This window comes from Monodon monoceros, unplaced genomic scaffold (assembly GCF_005190385.1).
Source record: "Monodon monoceros isolate NGI ecotype Baffin Bay Population unplaced genomic scaffold, NGI_Narwhal_1 Super_Scaffold_10, whole genome shotgun sequence".
NCBI classification, from domain to species: Eukaryota; Metazoa; Chordata; class Mammalia; order Artiodactyla; family Monodontidae; genus Monodon; species Monodon monoceros.
Window position 1 is genome coordinate 15478707 of NW_021703766.1, and position 27096 is coordinate 15505802.

At 47.0% G+C, this 27096-nt stretch overlaps 1 protein-coding gene and 1 long non-coding RNA gene across 7 annotated transcripts in view; one reads left to right on the top strand and one right to left on the bottom strand.

Moving 5' to 3' along the window:
- Positions 1–27096, bottom strand: part of ZFHX3 (zinc finger homeobox 3) — a 281412-nt gene that overhangs the window by 9599 nt on the left and 244717 nt on the right. For all 6 annotated transcript variants that reach the window (XM_029207754.1, XM_029207746.1, XM_029207739.1 and 3 more), the window contains 4 exons: positions 16966–17099; positions 16612–16812; positions 6691–6793; positions 15–5423 (listed from right to left, as the gene is read on the bottom strand). In XM_029207754.1, coding sequence (XP_029063587.1) covers positions 15–5423; positions 6691–6793; positions 16612–16812; positions 16966–17099 — 5847 coding nt within the window. The remainder of the gene's footprint in view (positions 1–14; positions 5424–6690; positions 6794–16611; positions 16813–16965; positions 17100–27096) is intronic.
- LOC114886781 lies at positions 821–19729 on the top strand. The gene is made up of 3 exons (XR_003791425.1): positions 821–1082; positions 1566–1661; positions 19282–19729. It is a non-coding gene; the product is annotated as an uncharacterized LOC114886781 (long non-coding RNA).

Genomic DNA, 27096 nt, shown 5'->3' on the forward strand with positions numbered 1-27096 from the left:
AGAGCAGAACCCACCTGTGTTGGATGGAGTAAAGCCTGGCAAGGAGGGGCTGTTGAGGCCGGGGAGCAACACGGGAGGAATGCCCTGGATTGCCGGATATGCCGTAGGAAGGTTGAGAGCCTGAAGAGGGGCGTTGTCAAACATCCCTTGCTGCTGAGCTGCCAGTCCGAGGACCTCATTGGCCTTTTTAATCCGGTCCAACTCTTGTTGAGCCATCAACTGACGTACAGTGGCTGGGTCAAAGTATTCTTTCTCCTTGTCCAGCTGGCTTCCAATGGTGTCTTTAACTTTGGAGATATGCTGTTGGGAAAAGATATGGTCACGTACAGACAGCCGAGCGCTGTACTTGATGCCACACAAAGTGCACTCTGTTTTGGGTCCCTCGTAACTTGTTTGGTTTATACCAAAATGCTTGGCCATGCTTAACTTGGACTTCTTTTCTTTTGCCCGGGCATTCTGGAACCAGACCTGAACCACTCTCTTTGGCAGTCCAATGTCATTGCCCAGGACTTCACACTCTAGCATGGTGGGTGTCCTGTAGTCATTAAAGCATGACTTGAGGACCTTCAGCTGCAGGTTGGTCATCTGAGTGCGAAAACGTTTCTGCCCGGGCCTATCCCCACTGTCTCCAGATTTGCCTGCTGACCCACTTGCACCAGGGCTTGGGGAGCAGGGGTCTGCAAGGCTCGAGGTTTCACTGTAGTCCACTGTACCTTCATTGTCATATTCCTTGCTGTAAAAGCTCGGGGCTGGGCTGACCAGACCGGATGACAGCCGATCTTCATACTCGGACATTGCCATCATGGCCGCTTTGGTCAACCCTTCACTGGGCGCGGAAGAGGATTTGGTTTCAGTTGCTATTCCCGTCGCACTGTCGTTATCCGCATTGCCCTCGTCTCCAGTAGTGGTGTCTGTGATTGCTGTGTTGACTGAGGAACAGTCGTCGTTGTCCAGCTTAGTCTGGTCGAAGTTTAGATTAACTGAGGACATGGAAGGGCTTTCAAAGTCTTCAATCCCTTCCACCTTGATGGAAGAAGGGCTAAGAAGAGTTCTAGGAGACAACTCCATGGTTTTGCTCACAGGTGAGAGGGGAACACCTTGGCCATCACTACTGCTTGGGGGTAGGTGGGAAAAGCTAGTTCCATCAAAAATATCTCCTTTCATCTGGAGTCCCCCATCGCAGTCTAAGAGCATTGCAGACAGAGTTAGGTTGTAGCCAGCTCTCTTGGCTTCATGCCAATGACGGGACCGGATATGAGCCTCCAGGGCAGTCTTGGCTTTGAAGAGCGCTCTGCAAAAAGGGCATCTCCTGTGGGCCTGCGCTGGGCCCACAGCCCTGAACTGTCCTTTCCTTTCCCGGGCTCGGGTGTTCTGAAACCAGACTTGTACCACGCGTTTCTTCAGACCCACCTCATGCGCAATGTGATCCAACATCTTTCGAGTTGGATTGGAGTCCAAGAGATACTTTTGGTAGAGAATTTCTAGCTGTTCTGGTGTAATAGTTGTCCTCAAACGCTTGTCTCTCTGAGGTTCTTCTCCTCCCGTCCCACTGTCGTTTTCTCCAGGGCTGGCACTGGCCTTTTCCTCCAGCTTCCTCTTGAGAGTGTTCATCGTGGACGTGGGAGTTGAAGGGGAAGTGGCCGAGCTTGCCGGAATCTGAGGTATGGCCCCAGAGAGCAGCTGGCTTGCCAGCAGTGGGTTACTCGGGTCAAACAGCATGAAAGGCATATCCAGTGACCTGTCCAAAAACTGGGGGTGGATGAACTGGTTCTGTGCGCTCAGAAAGTGAAGCTGCTGGTGCTCCTGCCAGTGCTCAAACGACGGGAACGCCAGCTTGCACTGCTCACACTGGTAGGGGATTAGCTGCGGAGGTAGGTTGGCCAGCTGCTGAGGAGTTGACGTGTGGAGGGGCTTAAGGGGCAGGTGGGAGAGCTGGGAGGGACTGGGGCTCGACTGGGCTAAGGGGCACTGAGGGGGGGGCACTTGTGCAGGAGGCTGGGGCAACGAAGCGGGGGACGTCAGCTGCGGGAGCTTTTGCTGGGCTGCATTTGTCTTCTGCTCGGGCTGGTCTTGCTGCTGCAGCTCTGCCTTTGGTTGTCCTTGCTTTTCTTGGGTCTGGTTTGGCTGTGCACTGGGAGGTTCAGCCTGCTTTGGTTTCTCATCACTCGCCTCTGGTTTTGAACTGAAGGTGGCCAGTTCGTCAGCCTCTGACGTAAGCTGCAAGAAAGCAGTGGAAGCTGTACTGGCCGTTGGTGCTGGGGTGCTGTAAGCCTGGGAGGGCATCGGGGTGCTGCACGAGGAGCTGGTGGGTGTCAGGATTTCCATGGCGTCCATGGAATCCTCGTTTTGGCTGTCATCCTGCCCCTCCTCGTCCTCATCCTTGTAACACAGCTTCTTCTGGTGCTTGATGAGATCAAAGATGCGCTGAAACACCAGGCTGCATTTTTTGCACTGGTAGTTCAAGTTGCTCGTTCGAATATACCTATCATTTGTAAGTTCCCGCCGCTCTCCATCTTTGCCCTCTCCCTGATTCTCGTAATTTTTCCTGGCCTTCTGTCGGGCGTTTTGAAACCAGACCACTATGACTCGGGTTGGAAGGTTCAGTAAATTAGAGAGTTGCTCAAATTCATCGTCCTTGGGGTAAGCGTTGGCATCAAAGAAGTCCTGCAGGACCCTCAGCTGGTAGTCAGTAAATCTTGTTCTTGAAGACCTCTTGCTCCCCCAGTACTCCTGCTTCTGAGGTTCTGGTGAAGGGGGCCGAGAGTCGATCTTGAGCTCCTCCAGGCTGGTGATAGGAGGATTGCTGAAGTTGTAAGGGGAGTCCTTGTTACGCTGCCGCTCTTTGAAGAGAGTGTTTCTGAACCAGTGCTTGATCACTTTCTGGGGCAGCCCAGACTTGTCTGCCATCTCTTTGATCTGCTCTTCACTGGGGGAGTTGTTAATGTCAAAATACTGCCGCAGGACTCGGAGCTGGTCATCGGTGATCCTAGTGCGAGGCCTCTTGTTCTGCTGCTGGAGGAGACTTGGATTGAGCTGATGCTGGTAGAGCTGGGCCAGGTCCGCAGGCAGAGGCTCCACAGGTCCAAGCTGAGGGGGCAGCTGGGCCGGCAGGGTCTGCAGCGGCATCGTCTGCATCATCAGTGGTGAGAAGATGGGCAGCTCCATGGGCATGGAGAGCTGGGTCAGCGGCACGGATGTCTGGGCCGGTGCAATCGTGGGCGAGGTGATGGGTGGCGCTGACACGGGGATGGCTGGGGTGGAGGCCGGCGGGGGCGGCGCTGCCGGAAGCGGGGGCGGCGGCGGGGGGGGGGGCGGAGGCGGCGGCTCGGGGGTCTGAGGCCTCAAGGGGTACAGCTTGTCGTAGTGCTCTCGGTACTGTTTGGCAAATCTCTCCAGCTGTTTAAAGGGAAAGTAATTCTGGTGAACATGCTCTTGATGACTCTTTAAAATCAAGATGTTCGAGAACAACTTGCCACAGGAGTCGCACTCGAGCTTTTCCGGATTCTCCCCCTGCTCGGTCTTCCCGTTCTTCTTCTGTACCTTCTGCTTGTTCTCGTTGTACTGAATGACCAGCTCAAAGCCGAAGTTCTCCAGCAAGGCCTTGGTGGCGTTCCCTCTGGCGTCCGAGGCGATGCGTGGAGGGAGCATGGAAGGCTCACAACTACCCCCTGGGGCCAATTCTTTCTTCTCTTTGGCCTTCAAGGCATCAGGAAGTGACTCCTTTGGTCCCGAGTTGCCCTCTCCCCCCTCGGTACCATCCCTCTCTCTCTGGCTTTCTTTTTCCTTTTCTTTGATGACCAATTTGTTTTTCTTCTCGATGTGCTGGCTGGGCTGTAGGAGTGCAGAGTGACTCTGGGGCAGAGAGAGCTGGCTCTGCTGCTGCAGGACCTGCTGATGGCCCTGCTGCGGGACCTGAACCTGAGCCTTCAGCTCTTCCAGCAAGCCTGGGCCCGCCCCCGTCAGCGTCAGCGCCCCGCTCGTCCCTGGCAGGCTCACCTCGGGGCTGAGCTGGAACTCGGCGCTGGGGATGTAGAAGGGGAAGAGGAGATGCTGCTGCTGCTGCAGCTGCAGCAGGGTCTCCGTGGCCATGGGGAAGTGAGGAAGGAGGGTGGGGCTAAACAGCTGGGACTGGATCAGGGCCGCCTGCTGCTGCAGCTCCTGCTGCAGGTGAGCTTGAACTTGGGCCTGGGCCTGGGCCAGGGTCTGTGCTTGCTGCTGCTGCTGCCTGGATGTGATCATATCTGCCAGCTTCTTCCGATTGGCTTCCTTGGGCTCTGAAGGGGAAGCAGTGTTGGCACCGCTGGGATTCCCCAGGGGTGGCATGCCTACACTTTCAGCGGACACTTGGCTCAGGAAGCTGGAGCTTGGAGCAGTGCCAGCACTGCTTGGATTGGTGGTGGTAAAGGTGTTACTGCCACTGGTGCTCACAGGACTTGGGGTGGAGGAGCTCAGGGAGACACTGCTGCTGTTCCCGGTGCCATTGCTGCTGCCGCTTGCAGCCTCCAGCTTGGCTGCCCGGGCCTTGGTTTGATGCAACACAGACCTCATATGGATCTCCAGCGTGGAACTCTGGCTATAGGCCACGTTACAAGTGTTACACTTGAAAGGTTTGTTGTCAGGGCTGCTGGTGGGTTCTGGCTGACCAGCTGCCGATTCTTGAAGGGCTCTCTTCAACTTATGCAGGTGGGAGACAGAATTGTAGTGCACTAGCAGGATGTTCTTCTGAGTGAAAGATTCCTTGCAGACGGTACACTTGTAAGGGCGAGAAGGGTCTAGAAATTTTTCCATGGTGAAGTTGGGGCCTTTTCTGAAAGGGAGAGCTCTCTTTGGCTCTGAGCCCGAGTCTTCTTGTACCGACCCAGAGTCACTGCCCGTCGGGCTCTGTTTGTCCTCCAAGTCACTCTCTTCTTCCTTGTCTTCCTCAACGATTATGGTATGGTCCTCCGCCAGGGTGGGGTCTCCCATTGCCAGGAGGTCTCCATTGGCCAGAAGGCCACCATAAAGCTGTTGGATGTCGGCCTCACTCAACTCCAGGTGGCTCGTCTCGAGGTGTTTTTTCAGAGCCTGGAAAGTTCGGAAACTGCGCTGACAGAGACAGCACATGGTGGCAGCTCTGATCACGTGGTACTGAGAGTGGAGCTGCAGCTTTTCCACGGTCTTGAAAGCTAGGCTGCACTGGTTGCAGCGGTACTTGTACACGTGGCGATCCGACACGGGCAGCTGAGGCCTCTTGGCGTGAACCTCGTTGAAGTGCGTCTGGAGAGTGGCGGAAGTTTTGAAAACCTGGTTGCACCCCTTCTTCCAGCACAGGAAGCCTGAATCTTCTCTCACAGAGCCTGGGTCAGCAGGAGAGGGTTTCACATCTCCACTGTGTTCTGTGCTGGCAGAGGGCAAGATGTTCTTTCCCAGATCATCTGAGGTTTCTGGAAAAAAAAAAAAAAAAAAGGCCAATGATAAAGAAGGCTTAGAGCTGTCTACCCAGCAAGGCCTCATGAACAGAGTCTCATGATGAGGGACACACCCAACCTGCAGACACACACACTCTCCACAGAGCCCCACACCGCTGAGAGCACGTGTTATATAAGCAGGTGCACAGGAAGAGAGAGGAAGAAAAGGAAATACAAAAAGTCTCAACTGCTAGTAGGCCTATACCATAGCACAAATCTGTCTTTAAACAAACAATATTTGTTTGTTTCAATTTCTCAAGAACTGGCTTGAAGGGATATACCCCCTTTGATCTGAATTATAGAATATGTGAATTAATGCTGTCCTAAGCTGTGGGGAATTTGCAAGAACCGCTATCCACTGTAATATAAGAAATTTTGGGATATATATATTTTTAGGCATTAAATTTCTTGTTATAATGTGACTTTGGACTGTCCTCTCTATTCAATAAGCAAAGAACATTCAAGTGGCCAATTATGAAAACACATTAAAACTTTTCTCTACAGTGAGATCATCACCCATAAATATTCTGACCCTTTTTTGGGTCAGCTGTACGCTGCCTAATATGGAAAAAGCACAAGGGAGACACGGTGGGGCAGTAGTGTGGTGTAACTCTTCCCAGCTTAAACCTTAGCTGCTGACAAGGTGTCAAAGATGTAGGAGAGACTCATAAACAGAGGTCTAAGGCCCCATCCAGCTAGGACCCACCGTGGGGCACCAGCAGCATCTATGCCTACAACAGTGTTCTTTCCAAACGCACCTCTCCGCTGCCTCCCATAAGGCACTCCTGGAAGTCTCAGAGAAGAGCTCTGTGCAGAGATGACAGCACCTAGAAAGACAACTAATCCAGCGCCCTGAGATCACCCATGTGCTCCACAGGTCCCTAATAATTAAGTCCTCAGAGAGGGAGTATTTGATGGCTTAGGGTGGTAAGTCATGGGTCTACTGGCTGACTCTCTGGTTAGTCACTTCCTCACTGTACAGTCTAAGGGGACAGGTGTCCACCAAAACCCCACTGGTTCTCACCTGGTTTTCTCACTTCAAACCATATGAAGTGTGTACACAAATACATGCCAAGAACCAGAGTATCAAGTAGCTGACAACGGTGCCCCTCATCCCTTGAAAAGTTACATTCAGCTTTTAGGAGTATCGTAAAGAATTCTTGGCACGCTTGCTCCATGAAAATTTTGGCCCCAGGTTTCATTTTGTTTACTCTTCTCAGGGGTCAAGAATAATGACACTAACCAGGCTGCTTTCCTGCCTCCTCCAAACTGGAGTTCCCGTCCCGATCTGGAACAGCCGCTGGGAGGAACAGGCTGCTGGGCATCACCATCTCAGGGGTAGTCACCTGAAGAGCAAGCGGTAGAGAAGCGAGGAGCGTCAAAGGGCGAGGAAAGAGACACAAAATAGGGAAATGTGTCAAAATTATTTAATAAGCAAAATTAGCCTTCACCAGTGTAAAGCTGGAGGTGTCACTTTTCATAGCTCACTGAAGATTCATGTTTATTAGACAAAGCTCACATCAGTCAAAAGCGTTTCTACGGTTACATTCTGGACATAATTAGCAGTGCACACTTGAAGAATAATCTTATTATTAATATTTTTCCTTTATGCAGAATTTTGACTTTGATCACTGACAATGTTTTGTCATGGGCTGTGAAACTTCTTGTGCAACCAATTAGGTAGATAAGTTGAAAGGCCCACCTTAAGCTGCTGAAAACATAATAAGGGCCCTAATTAAATCATACCTAGTAAAGTACACTGTAATCTTGAAGCAGGGAGCATTGTAGTACTGTTTTCAGAATGTATTCAGGCAAGAAGAGGAGGGGAGTAAGAGCGAAGGAAAGGGTGAGAAGAAGAGAAGGGAACAAAAGGAAGGCTAAGGACACGCAGACACACTGGCAGATTTTTCCAGGAAACAACATTTTGTAACCCTTTACAAGCTGAGATCAAGTGCAAATGAGCATTTCTTATGACTCACTTCAGTCAGGATTTCTCCTGGGGTCTTTGCCTGAGGTACACAGCATCAGAGGGGACTTCTGGCCAGTGTCCCAGCCGCAGAGGGTGCCCCGCACCCTACATTCTACAACAGGGCAGCCCCACCTTGGCCACGGCTGTTGTTTCCCAATACAGCAACTCCAGAATTAGCCTGGGTCAAAAGAGCTACAATTTAAGGTCAGATCTTTCGGCATTTATTTCTCCAGGCTTTCCTGCCATCTGGCCGCAAGCGTGTCCAAACAAGTTATCATCTGCCCTCCATTAACGTGATAGGAGGCCCTCGACATCCAACGTAAGGCTAAACGGTTCTTCATTTAAGAAGCAGCAATATCCCTTTGCCTACTATAGGATGGGAAGGTAGTTGGCGATGATATTCCCAAATGAATTAGAAATCGTTCCCTGTTTGATGACAGCCTGCGAAGCAAACTGACCCTGAGGTTACAGGAACAGAAACTTACAGTCACCACTAACCTTTCTACATGGCGCGCAGCCCCACCTGGAGGCATTACTTTCCCATCAAACACAACTATTGAGATAGTATCTTCACTTGCTGTTACAAAGATGGGAACGCCTAGACTACTGTTCAAAATTAAATGTTTAAAATAAATTACTATTAATTTTTAATGGTTCGAGGATCCTGGCCTTGCTCAAAATCACTGCTGACGTGTTCACTAGAATCATCAGTGGTAGGTTCCACTCCTAGAGGAAACTCAGACAGCTGTCCCCATAAATCCAAAAAGGTAACTCCTCAATACATTTCAGGGTATTAGGATAACCTCAGCAACCCAGATGCCCGTAGGTGCAAAAATTAAGCAACAGGCACTACGGAGAAGGGCTCTGAGAAACCCTGCGTTTACGAAGAGCAGGTGCGTGGCAGGTGAATGTGACACAGAATCCCTGCTCTCACAGAATCTGCACCCTCACACAAAGCTCGCCAGCAGCTGCGTACAGCTAGCTGTGGATGAATCGTTCGGAACGGAGCGGAGATGGCCAAACTCATTCCATCTATTTTCTTTTTAACAGAAAGCATTTCTGACCAGTGTGGTTGGGGAGTCCAGCGGGAATCCAAGAAGTGAAAGGTCACCGATTAATTTATAGTCCTCAACCAAGGGGGAGCACGAGGTTGGGGGCAAGAGGGGGAGAAAGGGAAAGGAAAAAAGACTCCCCCCCACACCTCCTTTCTCGGCTGTAGCTGCAGGATCAGTCCTTTCCTGGGATCTTTAGGAATTATGAAAAATGAATCATGAGAAGTGAAAAAAAAAAAAGCCCTACAGAGTAAAAAAGAATAAAATTATCTAACACCTCAGCTGCACATCATTATAGAAAACTGTGGGCTTTTTATACACATTACAGTAAGGCAGACATCCCCTCTAACAGACTCAGTACGACGGATCAGTAATTGTTTTCATACACTTTAATTAGAAAAACTCAGATGGCTATGAATAATAATGGAAAAGAGAGACTTTTGCACTTGAAAGGTTGAAGTCAATCAAGTGTGAATGACGGCAAAAAAGAAAGAAAAAAAAAGACACCAATTCATCAGCCCTCTGTTGTCTCGCCGCGACTTTAATCATAATTCCTGATTGGGATTCAAGAAGGCAGTAAGCAGCGGTTCTTTGTCTGCCTTCACCTTCCATCAATTAACTCTCCCCAAAATATAATCATCAACCTCACATGCTCCTCTGCATCTTAATCTGGGCCCCCAAACCTGTAAGTCTTGCCTCATACGTGTTTACGTAATTACTTCTATCTACCTGCATCTTCTCATCTATAGTGTACCCAACCTCTCCCTGAAAACAAACAAAAAAGGTTGGGTATATAAAATCTTTTTTTTTTTTTTTTTTTTTTTTTTTTTCGCGGGCCTCTCACTTTTTTGGCCTCTCCCGTTGCGGAGCACAGGCTCCGGACGCACAGGCTCAGCGGCCATGGCTCACGGGCCCAGCCGCTCCGCGGCATGTGGGATCCTCCCGGACCGGGGCACGAACCCGTGTCCCCTGTATCGGCAGGCGGACTCTCAACCACTGCGCCACCAGGGAAGCCCTATAAAATCTTAATGGGCAAGAAATTCCCAGAAAGCAAAGAAGAAGACCCCTAAAGAGAATCCTAAGGATCTAGAAATTCTGGTGCGGTCTGTCTGCACATGGGTCTGAAGAGAGAGGTTGCGATGGAAGCCTCTTTGCTGTGCAGGACGCTGGAGGGCCCCACGTCAGCTCTCGGACACTAATGTTCCCGTGTCCGTGTCCACTACTCCCTCTCCTACCAGCTTCTCAAGCTCATCACTCAAAGTTACCACGCTTTTTTGTAAAGAGCCAAAAATACGGTCCTGCCAATGGCTCACTGAGGAATTCTGCTCACGGAAGAAAATGAAAGTTGGCCAAAGGCTGAGTTCCTTCAATACGTGCCTTGGCACTCCTTGTTTCCCAATCATATCTGGCTGCCACACAGTGTGGAAGGTTGAGTCTATCCCAGCCAGCCTCTGATGGACGGCTGAAAATCCGTGGGAAAGGCGGTCACTCAACAGTGCTGGGCAGAGTTCTGTAAAGACATTTCCCTTTCTCTAGGAGCGTCGGAGCATGCCAGTGTGTGAGAGGACAAAACCTGGCCACAGCGTTGTAAGCAGAGCCGCCCCAAACGTGTCCAAACCACAGAGACCCTCGGAGGACTAGATGCCGCCAGCAGCTCCCCTGTACCGACAGCGTACGCGGCATTACACATTCACTCTCTCTGCCCCAAGCCCTCCCATCCACACACTCAAAAGCCAAACAAAAAGTTTTAGGTTTGGCCAGACAACAGTACACAATCAGTCTAAACACCTACACTTCCTACACTGACACCCATGTAGATTGATTCTTCCAATAATCTTACACCCATAAACACTGAGTATGTTAAGTTACATTCCCCCATAGTCTACTCATTAATGTATAGAGGGGACCTCAGACTATTAAAACAGACTTTTAACCAAAAGTCAAAGTTTTTCTGGTAAGAAAATTCAATTGCTTAGAGCCATTACTGCCTCAGAACTTGAGTCTCTCAAAGATCGGCGGCCATGACCACGCAAAGCAGCTCTGTGGTGATGATCTGGATACCACATGTGCTCCTCTCAGCCATCGGAGCCAAGTCAAGCATGCAGAGTTGACGGAAACGTAGGAAGAAAATATCATCCGAGCAGGCGCAGTACCTTCCTAACAAGTAAACAAGTCTCACATATAACAAGGGAAATGTGGAGTTCTGCTCTGATGCTGAAAATCTTCAAGTTCAAGCAATTCTCACATATGACGATAGAAACAGAAGAGCTCCATGCCGGTACTAAGAATCTTCACGCTTAAGCCATTCCAAAACAACTTAGTTGATGAGATGGAAGGGCCTCAAATGACTCTGCTCATCCATTCATTTGACCATCATTCACTAAACTTTGTACAAGGTCCCCGTGCTGCACGCTTGTGAGACAGCAAGACCGGGTCCCTGTGTCCAAGAAGCTCACGTCCAGAATAATTAACCTTCTAGAGATCATAAACTCATTAGAAAATCTGATGAAAGTTGCAGCCTCCTAGAGAAAATACTTTTAAAACAAACTATCGTAGATAATTTCAGGAAATCACAGGCTCCCTCGAGGGAAATTCCGGGATTCAAGTTAATTGCCCTTGAACTACTAGGAAAGGTGACGTGGGTTTGTAAATACCTAGTTCCTACCTCCTGTTCAGTTCACCATTATTTTGGATTATGACTTAACGCCTTTCAAGTTTCTATGAGGTGAGTGGGCCCGAAAGCCCCAAGGACACACCTTATAAAACCCAGGGTCTTAGATGTGGGTCTGGTCCCCACTGTGACATCTGGGAGGGGCCGCTGATGTTGACTCTTTTTCGATAGGAGAAGCTGGAGTTATAAGGAGCCCTCCCCACTCCTTGCTTTCTCTGGGTCATGGATATGAAATGGCCAAATACCACAACTTGAGCAGCCAAGGGGTATATACACTTTGCTAAATTCTGAACGGGACTGCTCATGCAAATTCACCTCTCAAGGCCACCCTGTCTGAGGTTAGATCAATGCAACCAACAAGTTCCACATGCTGGAAAGCAAAGGCACTTTCTTAGAGCGAGTACTGAACTTGGTTTCTCTGAGACCTTCATCCCCACAGCCTTGGCATTGCTCGCCTGAGTAGAGCTTCTTTCTGAAAGGCTCTCTATTCCAAGTGAAAGTACAGATTTGCCAAAACCTAGACTCCCAAGGAGACTCAAATCCTTCATATTTCAGTAAAAAAAATCAAGAGAATGAAGAACCTCAGGTGGAGGGAAAAAAAGAGGGAAAAAGCCTCAGACACAGGCCTTCCTGGCACAGACCTGGCCGGTCTCTACACCTTGTGAATGAGGCATTGGTCCTGTTCAAAAAACAAGCATGGAGTTAAAAGCCAACCGCTTCCAGAACTGACCATTCTAGCTAGTGGGGGACCCAAAGTCGACGGCGCCAGTGAGGGTCTGGCTGCTCACTTCCTCCCCTGACCTCGATGGCTGCCAGCTGGTCTCTGCACATCTGCAGCCAGCAAGCCCGGCAACTCACGGCAGCAGAGAGAGCTTCAGAGGTTTCTCCCTCTTTTCCTTTTACTACCTTCCAAATGTGCCAGGCTGGGCGCTGGACCACGGAGTCGAGAGGGCTGTTTCTCTCTTTGTCTCGTTCCCCTTCTAAAATGTCTTCCTAGGTCGTTGTCTATCTTTTTTGTTGTTTTTTTTTTAAACCTAAAACCCAAGAGGAAGAATTGTAGGGCCATATTAACAATTCATATGGGCCAGAAACAAATGCAGCCCTGAACCAGATTTTAAAATCTAAGAATGAGAAAGACTGAAAAAGGAGGTAGGTGGGAGAACAGGAAACATATGAACAGTTCACACACACATGTGCACACACACACAGTGAGTGAGGGAGAAAAAAGCTGAGAAGGGGACTGAATCGGAGAGAAAAGCTTCATTAGACTTGGAGAGGCAAGCAGTGGCAGTATACCAAGGTCACTTTTAATTTAGACCATCTAATTGGCAAACAGGCTCCAAATGGCTATCACCTCACAGGGCTTGGAATTAATGAAGCCCGATTATTTTCATTACCCTCCTCTGAGATGGAGACAAAGTGAGAGCTGGTACCCAAGTGGGTGCCATAGCCTCAGGGCCGCTGGCCACCCGAGAGCCCCCAGTGCAGGGGGGCCAAGCAGCCAGCCTGATCTGGAGACTCAGATGCACAGGCACACGACGAGCAGAGACAGACACTGACCGAAAACATCACTGACCGAAAACATCACAGGAGACAGACAGCTGGGGCGGGCTGGGGGTGGAGGGGACCTGCAGGCAGTGCAGGTCCAGGGGCAGCCAAGGGGAATCTGTGCGTGGACAAAACGTACAGAATAACTAAGGACTAGCAGAGGGAGTGAAGACGAAGGGCTAGAGAAAGAGGTGTTCCTGGGCTGCTCCAGAGCCAACCCCCTTCTCTGCCATGAGGTCATATACTCTGTTAAGTGACTGGGGAACAAAGACAGTTTCCCCGTATTAGTGCTCCGGGATCCCAGTGGTGTGTCCTGCCACTTAGAAGGACAGTGATCAATTAGAATAATTTAAGACTACTGATATGCATTGTAGGTGGTCTTTCCCATTCTCATTTAGGGGCCAGAAACCTGTCCCCTATGCCCTCAACCCTCCTCGCCTAAAACTGTGAGACAAAGGAGGGCACGAGCAGCAGCTCCTATATCCCCACCACCAGTTCGGAATCTCGGACTTCTCGGTAAATAGGTGAGAATTCTATGGAACTGACATCGGGGGCGGGTCGCTCAGTTGGGTCTGGAGGGGCACTTGTCTCACCACCTTGAGCTTTATAGATTTCCGTCTTTCATATGACGTGTGTAAAGACACCGTTTGGAGCTCTGTTTCCAATAGGCCGAGCAGAATGAAGTGGTATGGGTGCAGTTTCCATAGCGGAGGGCCAGAGCTGCAATTGTTCCCAGTGGAGAATATTTTTCAAGCCCCTTCATCGGTAAAAAGAAGGGGGCCCATGGAAGACACAGATATGAGATGCAGAGCATAAGCAAGCAGCTGTTACCATAGCAACAGACATATTAGACACTGCAGGTTCCTGAAAGCTGTCTGATAAGGTATTATTAAATGAAGCCTCCTCAAAACACCCTCCATTTACAACTGAACGGAAAGGCATTGTACAGAAAGTAATCTATTTCCATTTATCAGGGTGGAATTTACTTTTAGAGAGACTGAAACCCAATTCAAGCCAGATCCTGGGACCTTGGACCCAAACAGCAAAAAGTATTTACCAGAATTTATAGCTTTAGATACCCTGGACACACCCCATGTCTGCCGGGAGCTGTCTGTTTGGTGGATTTTGCCAGGCTTTCCTAGTTTGCAGCCAAAGGCAGTGAACTCAGTCAAACAATCTGGCAAGGAAGAAGATTCACTCCTCTCACTGCCATTCATCCTAGCCACTCAAGGATAAAGCAGACATAACTTTCTCCTCTTGGAGGATGAATGACTGAACACTGACCATTCCTTAATGATATGGTTTAGGAAATGGAGCTCTGATTTGAGGGGCATTTCTCAGAGTTTCCTGCTCTAGTTGGCCAGGAACAAACAGACGTATCGTCAGAAAGCCTAACCAATACTTTCCCTTGGCCAATTTTCTAATAAAATTGCTGTAAAATATCCTCCAGGGGCATGATTCTAACCACAGGTTCATTATAAACACTTAGTTGTAAAACAATTGCAAATTTCATATTAACACCAAACTTTTCAGAGGAAGGACAATGGCAACTATTTAATTTGTCAGGGCAGAGACCAAGATCAGCAGTCCAGTCCTCAAATAGGATGCTGGGCTCACCCCAAGGTATGGCCACAAACGCCCCTCTAACCCTGGTTGCTCATCTTTTCCTGCTGATGCTGCTAAAGGGTCGAGGTGGAATTGCTTCATTTAGCTCAATGCAAACCATCCTCATGACTTGAGAAACCAATTCAATACTGACAGCCATGCAGTAACTCCATCTTCTCATGCAAAGACAGGGTACCAAATCATCCTTATATACGCCTTTAAATCAAGTGTAAAACCCTTATGATGACATTTCCCACAACTTTCAACTTTATTTCTGAATCCATTAACTTTCTCCTGTTGCTAGCAAATGAACTTCCTATATAGTCAGCACATTTCCCACAATTTGCACATTTTTTTCAGAAATATTTAGAAAACATCTCCATTGTCTGCTACGGGCAAATGAGGTAGGTACACAGGGGTTCCTGTACAAGGTGCCAAGCACAGCCCCTTTAGGGAGTGTGTTTCTCCTCCGTAATTATGTTCTTAGGGAGTCTTCTCAAATAGGGTTTATTAACCTGTTTCCATGGATGGATTTTAGGGTATCCTTATGCTCTCTGGCATTGTACACACAATTTTGCACATGGAGAATATTTGAAAGAGTTCTTAATAGTAGTTGTCACACTTTAGTGTGCACAGAATACCCAGTAAGGCTACTGAACCGTTTTCACCAGCGTCTCCAAAAAAAAAGGTTGAGAATCACTGCTTGAGTGGGTAACACCCAGAAATATCTTAGGGATTGGTACCCAAGCAAACACAGCAGTAACATCCTCCTCTCAAAGACCCTGTTGATAAATGAAGAAGATTCATAATGAACGCCAGACTTGCTACTTTGAATGTACCGTACTGTTGCTGTTATAAAAGTATGATGAACAATGGATATTTGAAATATAATTTATATAGTAGTCCCTAGGGATGTATAGATGAAACTTACTGTCTGATGTAAACCAATCATACAGATTACTACAGGCTCACATTTCCTAGACCAGACTGATATTAAACAGGAGAAATAATCACCAGAGCAGAAGGACGATGTATTGAAAATGCCACCCTCCCCACATCTCTTCCTGTTTCTTCAGGCTCCCATGGTTCCAGGCCATCTGTGAGAAGTATGATGAGGCCTGAGGAAAATCCCCCTTGTTATTTCCAAGGCTGGAGAGAATTCCAGGGGAATTTGTAACAGAAACCCACCCATCCACAAAAGGAAGTTTCCACTTAGAGAGAACCTTTCAACAATGTTCACCAGTCTGTCTATTTGAAAATACCCATGGAAAGTGCATTTATACTTGAAATGAAACTCATGCTAGGTCACCTTAGAGCTTGCCATTGGCTGCTAAGGTTCTCTTGATGCATCATCAAATGTATGTTCCTCACGACTAAACATCATTTACAATGTTATTCATTAATTTTGCGTAACCAAGTGGAATGGGAAATGCCTAGAGGTTATACATCTGTGACCTGCATGGGAATCTTCACACGAAAAGGCAATCAAATTAACTTATTACTCCACTGTTGAAGGAAGTTAGAGGTGAGAATTTTTCTCTTTGGGGGTTTTTCCTCTAGCGATCAGGAAAGGGCTTTCCAGCAGCCCAAGCATACACAGAATGCAGGATATTGGTATCGCCTGTAGACGTTTGAAAAGTTTTCACATTACATTAGATTTAAATCCTTATACTAATCTTTTGGGCCATGTTTACAGTGGCCACTTAGAGCCATGCCCCGCAGGTGTAGCAACATCATGCTCAAAATGCAAAGCCCTTGTTCATGACTCGCCACGTGCTACCCAACTGAGCACCTTCCTGCTTTGAGAATGAAAGCATCCACTTGAGAAACTCCCACGTCACAGGGCTACATTCTGCGAGTTTGCCACTTGCAGGGGCATCAAGTCAGTTAACCTCTCTGAGCCTCAGTTTCCTCAGCTGTCAATGTAAACGTGTCAAACTTTTTAAATAAAACAGAGTGGTTGTGAGGATGAAATGAGACATAATGAATTTAAGAGCAACCTAGAAGATGACCTGCTCAGTAAAGATTTGGAGAATCTGAATAACAACTTCTTCATGTAAATGGTTAGCTACTCTAGGCCTCTGCGTCCTGAGGGGAGAGAGGAATGATAAGGCATGTTGAGAAATGCATATGTATTCAGCCCTTTAGGCCACAGTCAGGCCAAGTCTAAGGTGAACAAAGGTCACAGAACTATCTTTGACATTTCCGACTCTGCGCTGGCTCTCGCATCCAGCAACACAGCGTCCTGTCCATGTTGCTGCATCACCTTTGACCGCTGGGGAAAGAAAAGCCCCGTGGTCCTGCTCCCAACTGCCTTACCGTCATGATGAGCTTCTCCACGCAGTCGGGCGCCACGCTGTGGAGGTGGGTGAGGTGCAGCTGGAGGTGGATCTTGTTGTTGAGCATGTCCTGGCACAGGGGGCAGCGGAGCATGGGCTGCACCGAGTGCTGCGTCATGGCGTGCACCCGCAGCCGGTTGACATCGGCGTTGCTGTACTTGCAGTAGGGACACTGGTACATCTGTGGGGAACACACAGCCACCCCTCCGGCTGAATCTTCAGTTCCCACCGCAACTGTGTCCGCCCCAAGCCCGCCCACCCGAGACTCCACTCCCCCCCTTCCCCCCAGTTATGTGAAACACTCCCCCACCAGCACAGCCCCTTCTGGCCTCACCTGCTCCGGTTTGGTCTCCTCTGATGTTTTTGGTCGCTTTGAAGAGAGAGGAGACTCTGAGCTACCTGGGAAGGAGATGCGTTTGGAGGTTGCAGGAGAATCTGTCAGCTCCTTCTCTGCTTGGCTTGATGATGCTGGAAGAAAAAGCAGAAGATGTAATACAGCAGCCAGACCAGGCCAGCTCCCAGAGGGTTTGCGTTGGGTGAAAATCAACATTCATTTATAGCACAGGATTTTCTTGAAACACCAAAATTAAAGTAGGATGAGCATCCGGACTGATTTATCAGGCATGCTAGAAAAGAAGCAAGTGTTTCTTTTTGTCCCCCATGAATTTCTGTCACTACACAACTTTAACAACTGAACACTAAGAAAAAAAGGTACAGAAATGGACTAAAAGGCTCTGAGTTGGATTAAGCTACATTCAGTCTATTCTGACCTCCCCCAATCAAGACACAATCTGCTGGCTTATGAGGGTGCGTGGGAAAGTGTCACCAGCTGCTTTGCCAACCACGAGTCAACCCAAGTACCAGACACACTCTGCTTTCATGGATGTAATAGATGATGTGCTTCCAACTTTATTGTCACAGCTCTTGAAATCACAGCACAGCACAGCACAGGAGACATGATAAATGGGACGGACCCGAGAAAGGTTTACACGGATATCTGCATACAAATGCGTGCAAAAAAGTCAAGTGTGGCTTCAGCAACTTGCTTCTGGGGAAGAAGTAACTGAAGAGTGGAACTAGATAGGGCGTGGCTCCAACTTCTAATCGAGCCAGTGCTCCAGACACAAGAGTTTATTCAGAGTGGGTGGTTCAGAGGGAAAGTGTCCTCTCTGCTTGCCAGAAACATGCCCTCTGCACCCCACTCCACCAAAACAACAAAACACCAACGAGGAAGGAGAGTCACATAAGAGTGAAGCAGCAAGCAGTGAGCATGGAAGTGTTGGCGGAAGGAGTTCTCTGAAGCATGGAAAGGGATCTGGAAGATTGTGATGAGAAAACAGCTGGGCTGAAAGGGTTTTAACAAGGATAAATAAGCAGGGCTCCTCCAGTATAAACACAAATCTCCAAATGGTCAGATGTGGGCATTCCAAAACCTGGTCAGTATCTTAAGGCTGGCTCTCTCACTGTTTTGGACGGGAACTCCATTTTTCAGCATTTTGCTACAAGTGGTAAGAAGAAAAATCCTGAAAATGGTAGTGAGACAGTACATACCCACTGCCCTCCCTACCTCACTGAAAAATCATTTGACTCAGCACTGAGGTCACTGGTTTAGAAAGCCTCATGTTTACTCTTTGGTCAAACTGCTTTCTGTCTCATCCAGCCTAGTTCCCTAGCGTGTGTTTCCAGCCTTGAAATCTGTTCTGACGTGGATACCCAAGATGCTGTCATTACAGATGTGTGCTTTAATAAACAGTTGTAAAAAATCAATTTTATTCATTAAAATCGTAAGGCCACACAATAATTTTGGAAAATAAAAATGCAAAATGCAGGAAATATTCCAGGAAGTGGATGCTCTTCCCAGAATGCACATCTTCTGATCTTTAACCCCAGTATCTTGGTAACCTGGTCTACATAAGTTTGTAGAACATCTATTATTTAAAAAGGACAAGCATATTACACACGGACCCCTCCTCCTCCCAGCACACATTCATAACAGTACTTTAATCTGTCTCGAATCGACTTCAAACCCATTTTCTTCTTAATGGGAGTTATTCATTTTCACTTGAAAGGTAATACATGACGGCTGGATATTTAATGTGATGGACTGGCTGCCGATTAACTAGGTGCTGTATGTGACATTCTAGTCTGGTTCCCACGGCCCACTTCCCATCTCCCAGCCCCCGGCAGACCTGATCCCGCGAAACCTTGCGTCACAGGTTTTAGACCTCGGAGTGTGATGGGCCCCCTGCCTGAACACTCCCACAATAGGAGTCTTTTAATTAATGTTTTGGGGATGTAAGATCTTCCTGCCCCCAGAAGGTTTCTTATTCTCCATCGTTTTTCATTTTTGCTTACTGGTTGTCTTCTCTCTGTTAGCTCTTCTATAGCTTTTCAAAGGCATTCTGAAGATGGGGTGGGTGGAGACGTTAGATGATACTTCAGATGCTTATGTGTTAGAACCATCCTCCACCTTCCCCATTTCCACCTCCAATCTGTAGGATTAGGTTAGGTTCAGGGCTTACAGTTAGGAAAGAGCTGCTCTCTGCTCCCCCTTCCCCTAGGGGCAAGCCAAGATGCAGATCCTATTCTAAACACCCATCCCCATCTTTTTGTTAGTCTGCCTGACCTGAAACAACACCTGCTTTTACAGGACCGTGACACTGCCTTGTCGATGCCCTCAACCTGCCTGCTACCCCCGCTCTTCAGAATGATTTTCAACCGTGCAGTTGCTCAGCAGTGTGGATGAACGAGCGCGGAGGCTGAGACCGCCCGACTCATCCACTCCCTGCAAAGCAAACCCGGTGTAACCCAGTGCAGCATTAGCGTCCTCACAGGACCGGAGTCCACCCTCGTCCTTCAAGGCTGGACGCATGATGAATGGTGACGAGGTTGCAGAGGTGAGAATTCTCGTTTCAGAAGCCACTATTCTTTCCCCCTGCATGGAGAGGGGGACTTCTATTACCTTTTTTTTATTTTTCATACTCTCAAATTGCTCTGTAATTCTAAAGCTTCCTTTGTGAGCTCAAGCTAAGGAGCTGTTCTAAAGTGTTTTAAAAAATAAAATCGGCACTTGCTCACTCATTCCTTTCTCTGGAGCAACACAACAGCTCTGCTATGATATGAAATACTGCATCCACTGGTGTGAAAACTTCCGGGGCTCATCTCCCTTCTGTCTGGGGCAATCTGCATTTTTATTAGATCAGATCTGTCTAGAAGTGGACATTAGCCACCTGCAGCTCGCTAGGCTTCTTCTCTACAGATAAGGCCGTGCCTTTCCTATATCAGAGTCTGTTAACACCCAGTTACAATCCCATTGTGCTTCCCTGGGTGATGTGAGGACTGCTCCAAAGAGTTAGGTTAACGAGGCTGACAGGCCCCTCCTAGCTTGACCCCAGACATTAAAACGTCAATCCCTATGAAAACATGGTACCAGAGATTTTATAAAATTTCTGTAGATGGGTAAACAGTTGCGCAAGTTCTCCATCAGCAGGCTGGAAGAGGGTTCACTACTGACAATGACAGTCTAAGGTTTTCTCAAGCTTCTTCTCTCTGAACAACTTCAAAAGGGCCAGAGTCCCAAAATCAGTTCCTACTTTAGTTCTGTCACTAGCATACATTGTAGGCGTAAGTAAATGAGGTTGTACGAATACCAAGAGGGAAAGTACTGTGGTTTTCTTTTTTGAAGACTTTTCGAAACTCTGACTTAAATTCCAAGAGCGATGTCACAGTCTAGAAAACATTATTACTTTTTTAAATTAATTACTGATCAGTTTAAGGCCATTATGACGTCACAGTAGTGAAACACAAATAGATGCGCTCCAGAGACAAGCCATAGTTTAAACAGTGCCTGGAACCACTGGATTATACTGGTAACAACTTCAAGGGTAACTACCTGTAGTGGCTTTTACAATAATGACAAAATGAACTGGAAACAATCTAGATATTTTACAACAGGGCACGGTTAAGTAAACAATGGTACAGCCACTCTATTATTAGATGACATTACATATGATAGCTATGAAGCAATATGGAAAAATCCTTGAGAAGGTTAATCAGAAAAAAATAAGATAACATATGCATTATAACATGATACAGCTTTGTAAAAAATAGATATTAGAAAAAAAGACTGGAAGAAAATGACTGCTGTATTTAGGTGATTGGCATCACGGACCATCTCCCCATTTTTACGTTTGTCATGTAGTTATATTATTTTTAATACTATAATTAAAGAGTTTAGCGTTTAAATTCAACTGTCCATGAAAAGGTTGATATTTGGATCCATACTGTGCAAAACATCAGGTGGTATTTTTACTTTGCTGGTTAAAGCAATTTTTCCTCATTTTGGCAGCTATGCCATATGAAAATATGTGTTAAATCTCAATGAATCTTCCACAGGCAACATGCTGGGCTCCTGGCACTTCAAAGGGTTTAAAAACGTGGCAAGGAATCATGCGAGTGCCATCGATTACATACTCTGTAAAGCGAGGCAAGAGGGATACTGGGGCAATATCGGGGAAATGCAGGGTCAAACCCCAAGCGCAGCCCGACAGGATGTTAGCTGCGGACTCCTCGCCACGCAAACTTTCTAAGGAGTGGACAAACACTTGCTCGACTTGTTAGAAGTTAAGGTTGCCCCACTGAACTCACTGGTGAGGCAGGAAAAGGACCGGCATGGCCTGGCTATGGAGTACAGAAAATTCGAAGTCAACTTTCTGGGCCAAAAGCCACCATTCCACCTTAAACTGTGATGGGTTGGTCACTATATCCGACGAAGGCAAGTACTGAGAGGCAGACCTGATTCATGACTCTCCATTTCATTGTTCCTCTACATTCCAAGCAAAAGAAATTTCATTTCAAAGGGAAAGACACAGTAGTCAGTGCATGGCTTCCTCAGGAAAAACAAAAATCATTTCTGTGACGTCAACTTCCAGATATCCTTTGTTTTTAACATATTTGCTTGGGGGTATTTAACCTCTAAAAATAATTACTTAAAAATTTACCCCTCTTGTCATATTAATTAGAGGGAGTAGGGAAGAGAAGAGAGCCAATATGAATTCATGCAAGGTTTGTTTACAATTTTCAAGAAGAGGTTTTATTATGTTCTAAGCATATAGAATAATTAAAACAAGCCTAGTAAGGTTTCAGGTAAGAGGTGACTAACTGTAAAGAACAGGTTAAGGGGACTTCCCTGGTGGCGCAGTGGTTAAGAATCCGCCTGCCAGTGCAGGGGACACAGGTTCAATCCCTGGTCCAGGAAGATCCCACATGCCACAGAGCAGCTAAGCCCGTGAGCCACAACTACTGAGCCTGCGCTCTACAGCCTGCGAGCCACAACTACTGAGCCCACGTGCCGCAACTACTGAAGCCCGTGCGCCTACAGCCCGTGCTCTGCAACAAGAGAAGCCACTGCCATGAGAAGCCCACGCGCCACAACAAAAAGTAGCCCCCACTCGCCGCAATTAGAGAAAGCCCACGTGCTGCAACAAAGACCCAACACAGCCAAAAATAAATAAATAAAAAGTAAATAAAAAAAAAAGAAGAATAGGTAAGAACAGTATAATTTAGGGGGCTTATCAAGTGGTCAAGTATGGTAGAAACACAGTCTCTTTAACTTCACCTGATAAAACCACTTTTCCTAGAACAAATTCTCACCCAATCCCAATCCTCACTAATAAACTAAAATCTGACTCACTGAAATTTTGGTGACAGAAAACTTGAGAGCTGTACTTGCAATACCATGTACTGCCAGCAGACTTAATGCCAACACGTGCCTCATTTCTCACCTAGTGATGTGGTCATACAACTCTGAAGCGAGGGAAGGCAGGGAGTTGCTGCCTCCTGAAAAAGAAACCTGAAGAAAAATTGGAAGTGAAGTAGAAATGGAACCTTAAGGTACACAGTTTTTGGCTTTCCCTAATCATTTGCCAAGACATCAACTTGCCCTCCATGACAATCAAAAGTACTGGAAGTTTCAGTTCCATGAGCAAAACTGACTTTGTCATCACTCAACACACCATTGGTGCTGTTGGCATGGTGGACATTCTCTGCCACAGGCCCGCCTCTGGCCAGAGTCCTCCCTTGGGGAGATCCTGGGCATGCGCTGAGCTGTCCACGTTACTGGGAAGTTTCTTCTGCGTTTCTTCTCTTCATGGCGTAGTGGCACTCGAAAGTGGTGTTCACCAAGATGCTGACCCCCCTTCCTTCTGGGGACCCCAAGGTGAGCCCACTGAAGGCCTGGGATGCTGCCTGACATGTCATCCTTCTGGAGCGGCCAAAGGCAGCCTCCAGCCCCACTTCTCAACCATCAGACTCTGAGCTAAAGTACCACTGACAGCCCCTCCATTTAAACTTCCATCTCCCAAACCAGCAACATAATGGAGGAGCCAATTAAATGATTATTAATTCATGCTACTTTCCGTAAGCCAGAGGTTCTCATCGCCTTGTGTTCCGTAAACCAGCTTGCCACCTGCCCCAGAAATTTACAGCAATCTTTTATCTCCATTGACTAAGGAGAAAAAAAAAAAACGTTCACACAGCTCCATACTCAGTGCTTGAGTTGGGATAATGACCCCAGCACGATAGTCACAGAAGCTTCACCATATTGGAAAGTGGTCATTCAGCTCATAATGAAAATGAGATGAAAGGGGCAGTGAGCCCTCTCCATAGCCCCCTTCCCCTCAGCTTCTCAGAGGCCCGACACTCCCCTCTAGAAAGCAGAAATGCACAGTTTCCAGAGGGTCAATCTGTGCTCTGGACTTGTGATCCTCTGTGATACTGTCACTGAATGTGGAGCTGCTCTTGGCATCTGCTTGCAATTCCCTCCCCAGAGGAGAGGCTAAGATTTCGAACTCGCATCTCCTGCAGAGCTACTGCACTTCAGAAGTGGCCAGAGAGCTGGCTAAATTCTCTCCCTCCCTACGGAGAGAAACAGTTCCTTTAAAGGGTCTGCTCGGCTGCCAACTTGGTCGCTAAACATGCACGGCTCTGCCTCTCACCAAGCACTTAAAGATGATTCAAAGAGGAATCGGGGAGTCTGTGCACGGCGAAGGCGCACCCAACGGGGTCTCTACACCCTTACACACCCAGAGTCCAGCCCCATGAGGGTAAGAACCTTCTATTCAAAACACAGTCCTGGTTTCAGTTAAGTGCAGGCTACACTGCTCCTGCATGTCTCTTGAAAGCATTTTAGAGAAGTACTCAAAAAGGAGAACAACATGCCTAGGTAGGTAGAGCGAGACACACAGGCCTCATCCACTTACCAGACATGTCTTCCTGTTTCCATGAAGGATTTCAAAGAAAACTTGAGTTACACTACAGATGGGTATTACTGATGCTCGGGGAATGGCTCATTATTTTTCTCCTCCAACTCAAAGATGAACCAGATAGGTCAGCACTCTGAAAATCCAGAAGCTCTTCAGTGTTGTTTCTGTTGTTGTTATTAGTTTGCTTTTTATTTGGAAATATAGATTCACAGGAAGTTGCAAGATTAGTACAGAGAGGTCCATTTCCCCTTCACCTAGGTGTTTCTTTTTAACCAGGGTTTAGATAAAGATTGCTGGGTTTCTCAGATGGAGAGATATACCATGTTCTTGGAGTGGAAGGATCAACACTGTGAAAATGACTCTACTACCCAAAGCAATCTACAGATTCAATGCAATCCCTATCAAACTACCAATGGCATTTTTCACAGAACTAGAACAAAAGAATTTCACAATTTGTATGGAAACACAAAAGACCCCGAATAGCCAAAGCAATCTTGAGAAAGAAAAACGGAGCTGGAGGAATCAGGTTCCTGGACTTCAGACTATACTACAAAGCTACAGTCATCAAGACAGTATGGCACTGGCACAAAAACAGAAATACAGATCAATGGAACAGGACAGAAAGCCCAGAGATAAACCCACATACATATGGTCACCTCATTTTTGATAAATGAGGCAAGAATGTACAATGGAGAAAAGACAGCCTCTTCAATAAGTGATGCTGGGAAAACTGGACAGCTACAGGTAAAAGAATGAAATCAGAACACTCCCTAACACCATACACATAAAAAAACTCAAAATGGATTAAAGACCTAAATGTAAGGCCAAGACACTACAAAACTCTTAGAGGAAAATACAGGCAGAACACTCTATGACATAAATCACAGCAAGACCTTTTTTGACCCATCTCCTAGAGAAATGGAAATGAAAACAAAAAAAAACAAATGGGACCTAACGAAACTTAAAAGCTTTTGCATAGCAAAGGAAAATATAAACGAGACAAAAAGACGACCCTCAGAATGGGGGAAAATATTTGCAAACAAAGCAACAGACAAAGGATTAATCTCCAAAATATATAAGCAGCTCATGCAGCTCAATATCAGAAAAGCAAACAACCCAATCCAAAAATGGGCAGAAGACCTAAATGGACATTTCTCCAAAGAAGATACACAGATTGCCAACAAACACATGAAAGAATGCTCAACATCACTAATTATTAGAGAAATGCAAATCAAACCTACAATGAGGTATCACCTCACACCAGTCAGAATGGCCATCATCAAAAAATCTACAAACAATAAATGCTGTAGAGGGTGTGGAGAAAAGGGAACCCTCTTGCACTGTTGGTGGGAATGTAAATTGATACAGCTACTGTGGAGAACAGTATGGAGGCTCCTTAAAAAACTACAAATAGAACTACCATATGACCCAGCAATCCCACTACTGGGCATATACCCAGAGAAAACCATAATTCAAAAAGAGTCATGTACCACAATGTTCACTGCAGCTCTATTTACAATAGCCAGGACATGGAAGCAACCTAAGTGTCCCTCAACAGATGAATGGATAAAGATGATGTGGCACATATATATATAATGGAATATTACTCAGCCATGAAAAGAAGCGAAACTGAGTTATTTGTAGTCAGGGGGATGAACCCAGAATCTGTCATACAGAGTGAAGTAAGTCACAAAGAGAAAAACAAATACCGTATGCTAACACATATATATGGAATCTAAAAAAAGAAAAATGGTTATGAAGAACCTAGGGGCAGGACAGGAATAGAGACACAGATGTAGAGAATGGACTTGAGGACACGGGGAGGGGGAAGGGTAAGCTGGGACCGAAGTGAAAGAGCGTCAAGGACATATATACACTACCAAATTTAAAATAGATAGCTAGTGGCAAGCAGCCACATAGCACAGAGAGATCCGTTTGGTGCTTTGTGACCACCTAGAGGGGTGGTATAGGGAGGGTGGGAGGGAGATGCAAGAGGGAGGAGATACGAGGATATATGTATACGTATAGCTGATTCACTTTGTTATAAAGCAGAAACTAACACACCATTGTAAAGCAATTATACTCCAATAAAGATGTTTAAAAAAAAAAAAAATCCACCTTCCAATGCAGGAGATGCGGGTTCGATCCCTAGTCAGGGAACTAAGATCCCACATGCCACAGGAAAACTAAGCCCGTGCGCTGCAACTAGAGAGAAGCCATCACACCACAACTAGAGAGGAGCCTGCACGCCACAACAAAAGATCCCACGTGCCGCAACTAAGACCCGATGTAGCCAAAAATAAATAAAACAAAACAGGGAGTTTCATACAAAGCAGAAGGACAAGGACCTCCAGATAAGTGGAAAAATCTGGCAACAGGATCTTCATTCCTATGCAGTAGCCATGGGCTGGAGCCGATGCCCCGTGCCCTCTGGCTTGCCCCACCCTCCCGATACTGGGCATTCCTTCATTCCGTCTGCCAGCCTCTATGTGTGACACTTAATTTGGGAGATGGGGCTCGAGGAGGAGACAGGAGCGAAAAGAAGAATCTTAGAAAGGGTAGACAGACTGAAGAGGAGGCTGAGGAAAAGGGAGTAGGAGAAGGAGAGGCATCCACAGGGGCCCAGAGGCTGGAAGCTGATCCCAGGAAGGCTGCCCCAGGAGGAGGCAGGGGCTGTCATCCCAAGAAGAATCAGTAGCTGAACCTGGGAAAGGAAATCCTTGTTTCATTGCCTGAGTTCATTGTCTGCTCCCTGACACAGAGCCCCTAAATCCCTTGAAATTTCCTGGGTGACAGGAGTATCTTTTGTTCCAATGAGGTGACTCTGAGTGGTCACCAGAAAGACCAAGCCGTGGTTAGAAGCTTGGGATCTTCAATCTCACCTCCCACCCTTCAGGAAGGGGAGGGGGTTGGAGACTGAGTTAACGATCCATCATCCCTACTTGATGAAGCCTCCATAAAAATCCCAAAATTTTTAAAAATTTCAGGTTGGCACACCCTAACTCCGTGGGGACAGGATCCTTCCAGACCTTGCCCTATGTATCTCTTCATCTGACCGTTCATCTGTTATCTTTTATCATACCATTCATTAAATCATAAGCTGGTAAAAAAAAAACAGTACAAAAAAAGACTGCTGGGTTTTTGATCACTCTTCATCATGACCACATGTCTCCTCCTCTCCCACTCCTGCAATCCGGGATTCC